At 30.8% G+C, this 11,235-nt stretch overlaps 1 protein-coding gene across 3 annotated transcripts; it reads left to right on the forward strand.

Annotated features, from left to right (window-relative positions):
- Positions 1-204: 204 nt before the first annotated feature.
- On the forward strand, positions 205-11,235 carry LOC127731755 (baculoviral IAP repeat-containing protein 2-like). Of its 3 annotated transcripts, none has more exons than XM_052240600.1 (5): positions 205-341; positions 3,982-4,520; positions 8,516-8,700; positions 9,445-9,460; positions 10,551-11,235. In XM_052240600.1, the coding sequence occupies exons 2-5, from the start codon at positions 4,295-4,297 to the stop codon at positions 10,781-10,783; spliced, it is 660 nt and encodes a 219-aa protein (XP_052096560.1). In that variant the 5' UTR covers positions 205-341; positions 3,982-4,294; the 3' UTR covers positions 10,784-11,235. The 3 variants fall into 3 exon arrangements, with proteins under 3 accessions (XP_052096560.1, XP_052096559.1, XP_052096561.1); XM_052240599.1 differs by having other exon boundaries at positions 229-341; positions 3,985-4,520; XM_052240601.1 differs by lacking the exon at positions 205-341 and adding an exon at positions 366-486.

Consider the following 11,235-nt stretch of genomic DNA (forward strand, 5'->3'; position numbering starts at 1 on the left):
GATAAAGTCTAAATTATAGTTCTATTGATATGAAAAGTGCTTATAATTTTAAAATTAAAAGTTTGAAAACTAGTCATAATACACACAAAAGATAAGGTTAAATCATAACTACATTCATACAGGTTTTTGGTTTAACAATAGATTTATTTCCGTGTCATTTAAAAATTACAATCACGTGACTGTGAATACTTCAAACTAGTAACGATCAGATAACATTTCTAACAGGTATTGATTTATGACTGGTTTTAAATTATTCAACGCACAATAACATCCATTTAAATCTTATACACATAGACATACCTGCTGCCTTAAATAGATCCCAGTAATATTTATCAACCATAGTAAGTATATATTTTTATTGATCTAACATACATCTAACCAATGTTATCAGTTCTATTATGTACAAAAAGATACCTCATCCTTATTTGTGTTGTTTGTTTATCAATGGATATATAATTTTGTCCATGATTATAAATGAAGAGGCATGTAAGTAAATAAACAGAAGTATACCGCTGTTCAATGGTCATAATTCGATTAAGCAAAAACAAATCCGGGTGACAAACTAAAACCGAGGGAAACACATCAATTCTAAAAGGAAAACAACGGAACAACAAAAACACTGAACTACAACAAAAGCAAACACCAACATACATAGAAACGGACTGTAGATAACAACTGCCATATTCCTGACTTAGTACAGGATATTTTAAGAAAAAATGGTGGGTTGAACCTGGTTTTGTAGCTAGCCAAACCTCCCGCTTATATGGCAATGTTAAAAATACCGCTAAAATGACAACACTGCGTGACATGAATACAGTACAAACAAACGCAAGAACAATCAGCACAGAGAAATACATAATATAATAGTACATTACAACACATAAAGCATTTTATTTTAAATATAATATTTCCGGGTTAAACGGTAGTTTAAAGAACCTCAAACAGGATAAGACATTGGTTGTCGAAAAAGGTTATAATATCTGCTATGTTAAAACCCACACATACATTTAAAAAATCATATAATTTTTTAAAATTTGAAGATACTGAAAGTAGGCTAACGCCACCTACATACAAAGTTATACCGCTTTGTATCCTAATAAAACTTTATTTTTGAAACGTCACAAGTAGAATAACAACGCATTAACCCTTTTTCTTGTTCAAATTGGTAGGTATCAAAGTTCTACTATTACATGTATTATACTTCAGGAAAACATCTATTGTTTTTTAATACCAAGAAGAATATCATGTGTCAAATATGGACCTTGTAATAAGAAAACAACTAGGTTTTTAAAGAATGTATATTTTAGGCTGATGTGTTAAAGGTTTTTCAAATATTATTTCTTCAAGGCTTTATGAAATTTATTGGGTTACAGGCGGAAACCCAGTTAAAATTAAACAATAGAAATGAAACTCTTTGTTAGAAAAGGTAAAAAGGCCAAGTTGGTAATTTTGAATTGTTTACATCTGTTTCTATGGACTTTAAAATTTTAAAGAATGTGCATAATTTAGGATTTTATGTATCTTATGTATGTGTTTTACTTAATTTATGGTATAGAGCTTCAAGATATTTATAAACTTTTAAATTATAGACACATTTTAACAAAACAGTCGATTGGGGTAGGTGCAAATACATGTGGATCTTTTTTATGCATAAGCATAATTTCCGTCGAAAAAAAATCCAAAGAAAGATAGAAGATTGATCTTTGTAAAGCATTAATTTGCATCTCTGCCCCTGGCGACACTTTGTCGAAAAAATCCTAAAAATGGGCAATAATTTAATCGAAAAGATAAAGTCGAGTACACCTTTTTATGTTCAGGTGTGTTTGAGTTGACTATTCTGTCTTGAAAACGTATAAAAGAAAATTATTTTATACATCATCTCGCTTCAGATACTATTTTTTGTATTTTATATATATATATATTTAGGCTATATGATGATATAATAACATTAACAACTTACAAATGTACAGTACTAAGAAATGAAATATATGGGTCAAGTGGAATATCTTTTTAATGAGTCATAACAACAGAGTAGGTGTGTTCGAAGTACAAATTTTTACTAAAAGTACTTGACGACAGACTTTACAAGAGGATCTTAAAAATGCATAACTTCAAAAACACTTCATTTTGTTTGTGTTTTATCTAGGGTAATTAGTTCTCAACTTGTGAATATTTTTTAAACTGCCCTTCCACACAATATCTAATTAGAATTTTTAAATGGTTTTGAACTTTCGAAAATTCCCCATGACAACCGATCAGACAAAAGTGTTAAGTTGACCAAATGCATAAAAGTACATTAAATGATGCACAATAAAAAGTAGATACATTTGTCTATTAAGATACAACTGGCATATAAGGTTCGTAATGATGCTATGTGGATAAACTGATCGGGGTTCAAGAGCTAATTTGACAGCGCGTCATCACTACAATGGCTTCCATTTTTACGATTATAAAAATTAGGTGGCGTAATGGGGAGATAAATTTGACGAAGTAGAATCCTGACTGGATTAATCAAGACATTTCCACAGATTTTTTTTCGGTTTCTGAATAGGACTAGATCAAATACAACATGCAATATATTATGTAAACAAACAATTTTTTTAGTGTTGGTGCGTCAGAAGCATTTTTCTGGATTAACCTTAATCAAGACGCTCAAAATTCAACAAAATTAAGCTAAAGATGTATCAATACTTCTGGTATTACTTTTGAAAAAAACTTTATGATCAGAAAAGGATCTTTACATTAATAGTAAAATCCACTTTAGGTATCCTGCATCTTATTTTATAAACTTCGTTCAATGCATCTTTTTATTTGATATGAATTCACGTATGTGTCCTAATAAACGTTGATTTTATTTTTAAAGTTAGTTTGTTAACCAACGTGTCTTATTTATAGACCATAATAAATCGTGCAAAAACGCAAACTTATTAACATAATGAAAACTATCAATTTCAACATCAGCATACTTCATCACTTTCTAATGCATATCCATTTCTCATCCAAATACTGTAGTTTACTCTACCATTAAATGAAACACAGCTTTAATATAGTCATATTACATTGCATAGTCTGTTTGTAATGTATGACCTTAACATATGTTATTTACATGTAACTAAATACTTATATTAGATATTAGGTACAAAGTGTACTGATACAACATAAAGTAAATAACTGATATGTATAGATTATTACATGGCATTTTTCATATCAGACCCTTTATCGGCCCTAGGTCATGATATCAGCACAAGAGCCGCAGGCTCGAGGGCTGATATCATGAACGAGGGCCGATAAAGGGTCTGATATGATAAATGACATGTAATTATCTTTTTATCATATACTTCAACAGAAGAAATACAGACAAGAACTATTAATTAAAATTTTGTCTTTCCATGAATTTTTAGATAATAATTTACAGACAACCAAATACAAATGTCTTAACTTTTATTGTTTTTATTGATATTACAATCATTTTATTTATCTTGTCACAACAATTAACATGTTCTTAGTTTGAAATTTGCTCCTCAACCATTTTGTGAAAAGTCTTAAATCACTTGCGGTTTTCCGCACTGTGTTGTCGTTTTCGAACAAATTTCCGGAAATGCACGAAGTTGCATGTGATAAACGTCACGGAAATTAACGGAAAGGCATGTGATAACATTCCGGAAGCAGTCAATAAAGGTTCCTTTATCAGCCCGCTGAGGAAATTCTTAGGAATCTGGTCAATAAACCTAGTAATCCTTTCATAGCCTTTTAATATTTTTAAATGTTATTGAACAGTAAAATTTTAGTAATATTTTATACAAGTATATGATAAGTAATGCATATTTGCTGCAGGGTTTTACGAAGGTAATAAATATAGAACAATTATTCAGACTGTATAATTTGCTAATATGCCTAAAATATATTTGTTTATGAAACATCATTAATGTGAATACAATAATACAAATGTACACACGATTGAAAGATATACACACTTTTCAGAAGATCAAATACTAATTACAACATGTACAAGGAAGAAAATTATTCTCACTTTCTTGTCTAAAATGTAATGATGGAAATCGATAGTGAGTGCGTCCAGTGAAGCGTTGATGAACAAGAGAGCAATAATTCCACATTTACAACGGACAGTATTATTATAAGTGATGATTTAAGATCAAAAGTCTAGCGTAGTGGCAAATCGGAAGGTTTTCCAGTTTCAAATAATAACAGTAGGATACATTATGTTCAAAATAAATGTGCTGGTCCGGATATACCGACCATACTTCAACCACAAGAAACAGTGATAAACAGTAATATGGAAAACTTTGAACAAGCAAATAACTTACTTGAAAAGAAACAACAAGTACTGTTCTCACAAAGACAACATGGAGGCAGAAATGAAAGCAGAAGTAATAGTAATAGACATGCAAAGTTTAGATCATATTCGAAATACAATATTCGGGAACAATCTTTTATTGGCTGGACATCAGACTGTGTTTTACCTATATGGATGTTTGCTAAGGCAGGTTTCTTTTACAAAGGTAAATATAAATTTAACTTATTGAAGATCTATACAGTAGTGTGACCATTTTTCTGTATTTCATTGGTATAAACAACAATTACAATTCAATATTGTTGATTTTGTTTTTGTGCAATGTTCGTTTTTTTTTAATTCTTTACTTAACTGTGTAGTGTTTTGTAATTTATGTTTGTCTTTCCGTCGTTTTTCTTTAAGGCTAATGGGTTTTTATTGGCCTAAGTCACTGATAGCTTGTGAATGCCATCACCTTTCTTTTTTCTTTTTCTTTTTAAAACGAAACAGATATAGGTAGATATAACAAAATTCACTATTAAGGTTTTCCTTTAGGCGAGTGGCGAGTGCAGTTGTTTTTACTTATTAAGGTAAAGATAAGTGAAAGTATCCATAGGCTACATTTGGGCACACATTTGCATGTGAATAGAAGGAAAATTCAACAAATATCAGAAGAATGCTCATATAATATGCTTTTAAAAAATAAGAACCGAAAATTGGGTACTCTTTCTCTAACTGCATAAACATCATAGGTAAACATTTTGTAAATAACATTTCTAATATAAATATCAATATGGCTTATCTCCCCTGATATATATCAGTTGTTCGAATTTTAAATCTATGAAAAAGACGTAATCAAAAGATAAAATTAGCAATTTGTTTTGTTTTTATTTACATAACGGTCCATACAAATGAATCCTTTTGTTGAAGCTATTAGAAATCTAAAATCAATTAAGAGCCCCGATCTACCTTAAACCTTAAGAATTAAGAATTTTCAGATGTTCAAAGGCATTTGTCTCCCATCAATTCTTTTAACATTTTGTTTTTCATTTGGGGTAATGGGTAATTTATGCAGATCGTCATTTTATTTGTCAATTTTCCTAACTTTTATAGACAATTAGTCGATTAAGACCTTGACATATTCATAATATTGTGATGACATCTCTGTCATGTTACTATCTAGATGTCTTTAGATTTCCTTGGTTGTTTCGTCGTTTGGTTCCGGTATGTCGTACATATCCTTTCATTACATCTCCTAGCTATGCTTTGTCTCGTTAAAAAGAATGGACAACGTAGATTCAAGTATCTTATCTAAGGGAGGGAAAAGTCGTACGTTGTAAAAATTCACTCTGCTTCAATTAAAAATTTTCTATGAAACTGACATTGTTTTTTTCTGCTTTGTATCGATCTGATAAGGTAAACCCTTTGGAAAATAACTAAAACTCCTCTCTGTAATATATGTAATGTCATTGAAGATTATGGTCATTACTTTCTGACATGCAAATATCTAAAATCATTTTGGGATCAAATAAAACTAATACTAGACAAACTTAAAATAGGACATCATATAATATCACTGGCATCACTTTTGTATGGATATAAGATAAACGATACAAATTATTACAATATCAACGATTTTCTAACAATCATACTTTTTACTATATATAAAGTGTATTACATATCCGAGCAGAAAACAAAACAAATTAATGTGTTTGAAATTTTTAAAAGTAAACTTCTCATACATTACGAAATATTGACAAATAAACAAGGCAAATATAAAAACTTCTACAATTTGGTTTCTAGAAAAAATTAATTTATCTTCTTAACTAAGATTGATAATATATCATAGTAATTTCTTTTTATTCTGTTACACATTATTTATTAGCAAAACTGTATGTTGTGTACTAACAAGTACCAACCTTATGAAATGCTATATACTAACGTCAACGAGACCGGGATAAGGTACCGGTACTTTATGTATCTCTAACAAATGTACATTTCAAAAAAAATTATATAGAATTTAAAAAAAAAAAAAAAAAAAAAAAAAAAAAAAAAAAATTCAGATGTTCAAAAGGCATTTGTCTCCCATCAATTCTTTTAACATTTTGTTTTTCATTTGGGGTAATGCGTTATTTATGCAGATCGTCATTTTATTTGTCAATTTTATTCCTAACTCTTATAGACAATTAGTCGATTAAGACCTTGACATATTCATAATATTGTGATGACATCTGTGTCATGTTACTATCTAGATGTCTTTTGATTTCCTTGGTTGTTTTGTCGTTTGGTTCCGGTATGTCGTTCATATCCTTTCATTACATCTCCTAGCTATGCTTTGTCTTGTGAAAAAGAATGGACAACGTAGATTCAAGTATCTTATCTATGGGAGAGAAAAGTCGTACGTTGTAAAAATTCACTCTGCTTCAATTAAAAATTTTCTATGAAACTGACATTGTTTTTTTCTGCTTTGTATCGATCTGATAAGTTAAACCCTTTTCAACTGATTTTTATAGTTTGTTCATATGTTGTGCTGTTACGGTTTGGTGGCGCAAACATGGTTTATACCGCCACATTTTGTGTGTGTCTGTCCAAAGGCAGGAGCCTGTAATTCAGTAGTTATCGTTTGTTGGTGTATATCATATTTGCTTTTATTTCATTGTTTTGTACATAAACTAGGCCGCTTGTTTTCTCGTTAGAATTGTTTTACATTTTTTTTTCGGGGCCTTTTATAGCGGTATGGGTTTTGCAAATAGTTGAAGGCCGTACGGTAAACTATAGTTATTAACTTATATGTCATTTAGTCCCTGGTGGAGAGTTGTCTCGTTGGCCATCATTCCATCTTCTTATTTTTATATTATCAAGATGTTTGAATTCTTGACTGACAACATATTTGTTACGTTATTTGTTGAGGACGTTTTTCCCAACAAACAATCGAAATTCCCATGGGTACTCCTCTACTTGCCGACTTGTTTCTTCATTCATATGAGGCTGACTTTATAAAGGAGCTTCTTATGAAGAATGAAAAAACCTAGCATTATCATTTAAGTTCACGTTCCGCTTAATAGATGATGTACTTTCATAATATATTTCAAAGCTTGGTGACTATGTTGAACGCATCTATCCAATCGAAATTAAAATAAAGGATACAACAGATGCAGTTAAGTCTGCCTCATATCTTGATTTACATCAAGAATTGACAATGAGGTCAGTTGAGAACAAAACTTCACGACAAAAGAGATGAGTTCAGATTCCCAATTGTGAAGTATCCATTTCAATGTAGCAACATTCCAGCAGCACATGCATATGAAGTATATATCCCCAGTTGGTACGATATACCAGGGCTTGCATTTTTTCTTTGGTAGTAGGTTGCTGCTTACAGTGACGCTACTGAACAAAGAGTTTCAAGTGTAGAGTTGAAACATCCCTTTGAAAATACTACGGACGCCACAACGAGTTGTTTGACCGCTATGGAATATCTGTTTAACAGATGACGACGGATATGTTCCAACCGTTGTAACAACAATCCGGACCACTTTTCCTCAAACGTGATCTATCGAATTCGACTTATCACCGGGTTTGTAATTACATAATCAACACATCGGGTGCCATATGTAGAGCAGAATCCATTTACTCTTCCAGAGCACCTGATATAACACCCGGAATTTGTTTGGGTTCGTGTTATTCAGTCTTTAGTTTTCTATGCCATAGCGTTGTCAGTTGTCAGATTGTTTTTGACTGAGTTTGAATATCACTTTGGTATCTTTCGTCTCTCTTTTTCATTGCTATCTTGTGTTCGTTATTCTTTGTCTTTGTACCTCTATTTTAACCATTATCAAGAGACGTTTATCCTCCCGATGAATTCTGAACAGCAATACTAGTCGTATCTTATAGGTATTAGATTATGTGTAAGATGAATTTTGTTAATGATTGGAAGATATTTACTTTACCTTCAAACTTTATAATCAGTTTCAATGTATATGGCAAAGTTGTTTTATATGACATATGAACACGTCATAGCATTTAAGCTACATGTATTTTCAAATAAAATAAAACAATTCAAGAAAATTATTAATGTCGAATCTAAACACTTTTAAGAAAATACAAAACAGAAGGACTTAAAGTACAATTACTGCAATTGACTAAACAAGTATTTCAATCAGTGAAAATAGGTAGGAGAACAATAAGTCATGTCATCTAAAGTTGAAACGTGTTTTACGTGCACAGGTTTTGCTGACATTGTGGCTTGTTTTGAGTGTGGTATAATACATCGAAGATGGCAAAAGGATGATGATCCTGTCAAAAAACATATTCTGCTGCAACCAGAATGTCCGTATATAATGAATTTTATAGAAGAAGGCATACAATCCTGTGAACAGCTCCAGAGATTCGGAAGCAACAGTTGTGGTGAGGTAAGTTACTAGTTCCGAGTGCCCTACAATTGAACACATGGCGATCTTAGAAAATAATTTGGAAAGGCCTTTTTGTCTAACATCTTCAATTTAGAAATATCTAGAAAAGCAAACAACTTAATTATGGCAAACTTCTTGAACAGAATATAAGATATACTGTATGAGTGGATTAAAAGCTACAAAACATGGTTATCCATCATAATGTAAAATTAGACAAAGATTATTGACTTGGCAATTGATATCATTTACATACTTGGAGGGATATTAGGAGGTCCGGAAAGGTAAATATTTTCTACCTAAAAATTATAATTGTTTAACTTCATGCTGGTTCAAAAAAAGTAAAATCAAAGGATAAATCCGCATTTGTGATACGCAGTTAAGCCTGATAGAAAAATTTCTACAATCAAACGTTTATAAGTTACTTTGCACCGTTTTTAATATCTCAATTTTCCTCCGTCAAGAACGTTACTGAAGTAGGTTGTGAATTTTAAAAAGCTGAAACATTCAAATGAGAAAGTATAGTAATGGAACGTAATGGAAAGAACTGCTTCTGTACAGCCGTTGCCTATATAATACAAGCCTGATATAGCATAATATAAAAACAACAGAACATTTTCATATATTTATATTAGAAAGAAACAAAACGTTGTAATGGGTACATTAGTTTTAGTGTTTCGGGAGAAGCTTTTCTTATCCTAGAAAAAAAACCGTACAATATAAACATGGTGACTTATTCCATTTTAGAATATCGAAATGAGTGGTAAGTGATATATATATATATATATATTTTACTGCTATTATTCTTTTAACAATATTATTAGAAAGAAAAACGTTATTTTAATGCAATTCGTTTAGAACGATAATTTTCATTAGACGTTGACAAATATTTTGAAGTGTAAGATTCCAAGTTCTACTAGTCCGTAACCAAGGAAAGCCACCATTATGAATTCCGATTATTTTTAGTATGTACTTTCTCCAAAAATAAATAAAAAAGTCACATGTTGTGACTCCAAATCTTCTTTTTGTCAATATTTAATCCATTCGGAAGCGTACGAAAAGTAAACATACGTCTAGTGTTTACGCTACGAGTCGCTATGTCAATTTTCGACAGAAAAATCTACGTTTTACGAAGACCAAGCTTAAAATACAATACAGATACCTGCTAGTCTACAGTATTTTAATTGTGTACAGAAATAAGTTATCTACATATTGCAGATTTTTTTTTCATATAAGACCAAGGATCAGAATAACATAAGGGATCAATACAACAAAATGAAAAGTCTTTGTTTTAAATATTGGTTATATTTTTTGTTGAAATGAGTATTGGTTTTTTCATTACATTTAAATATTTTTGATAATCTTTCTTGTCTTCATTCTGTTATTTTAGATGAATTTGTTTTGCTTTTAAACAATACGTTGTTAACACCTCAAAGGAAGAGTGTCAGAGTAGATTAGAACAGATTACAGCAAGATCCCTTGCTAGAATAAAATAGCTACCAAAAATTGTTTCGACTGTCAAAAATCGCGCGTTGTAAGATCCTATATTTTTCTGCTTGCTATTATCATTTTAACATTATACATGTTGAAGTCTCATTTGTTAGTACGAAATATTATTAAAAACAGCTAAATTCAAATGTGAAACCACAGTACTAAGTACAGAACATTGAGCAAGGAATTGTTTTGAAAATAAAACTATTCCCTCAGGTATAAAGCCAAATACCAATCTCGAGTTTTTTTGTTTTTTTTTATTAATGACTAACCCGAACATAGAAAATGTACGGAATAATGAACGCACTTGAAAGGCGTCTATATTATAAGAGTGAGTAATATACATTATTTTATTTCTTCAGATGTTTCTGAACGAACAAATAACGTTGCAACTGCGTATTCATCTTCGAGTTCATCAACAAATTCAAGACTACAGTGCAAAGTTTGCCTGATAAATCCACTGCAGATTACAATCCAACCGTGTGGCCATTTTGCCATATGTGAAGCCTGTTGTTCTCGTCTTAAATATGGAAACAACAGATGTCCTATTTGCAGAGGACCAATAGACAATACCGTTCGAACATATGTCACATAGGAATATTTACATTTTATATATTCATTACTCGACAAATAGCTTTGAATTTTTTTCAACTCGTCTAACAAAAATAAAACAAATGTTTGGTGTTCCTTATATCTGCTGTGATGTAAAAAAAAAACTGTTAGCCTAAAATGTCATACAATAAAAAAAAATATTTCGGGAATATATGTATCCGAATTTACTAAGCTAAAGGACAAGGTAACAAAAAAATGCATCAATCATGTCATAAAATTAACATTAACGGACAACTGAAAAATAGGACTAACTACAAATCATTGATTTAGGGGTTTCATTTTAAGTTTCGATACCGACATACATACTACTTAACGTTTCATATGACATTCATTTATTTCTTCATTAAGGTCATCTCACTATAAATGATTTCATCATTTCACCAAACATTGGTAGCATGTTTTTTTTCATATTTGTAGTAATAAAAATAGATGTGG

The sequence above is a fragment of the Mytilus californianus genome, unplaced genomic scaffold, assembly GCF_021869535.1.
Source record: "Mytilus californianus isolate M0D057914Y unplaced genomic scaffold, xbMytCali1.0.p SCAF_20, whole genome shotgun sequence".
Taxonomy (NCBI): domain Eukaryota; kingdom Metazoa; phylum Mollusca; class Bivalvia; order Mytilida; family Mytilidae; genus Mytilus; species Mytilus californianus.

Excerpts from the sequence above, each read along its gene's own strand:
- LOC127731755 (XM_052240600.1), top strand. The coding sequence starts at position 4,295 with ATGGAAAACTTTGAACAAGCAAATAACTTACTTGAAAAGAAACAACAA. Across the intron at positions 4,521-8,515 it reads GGCAGGTTTCTTTTACAAAG|GTTTTGCTGACATTGTGGCT; the intron begins GTAAATATAAAT and ends TTACGTGCACAG.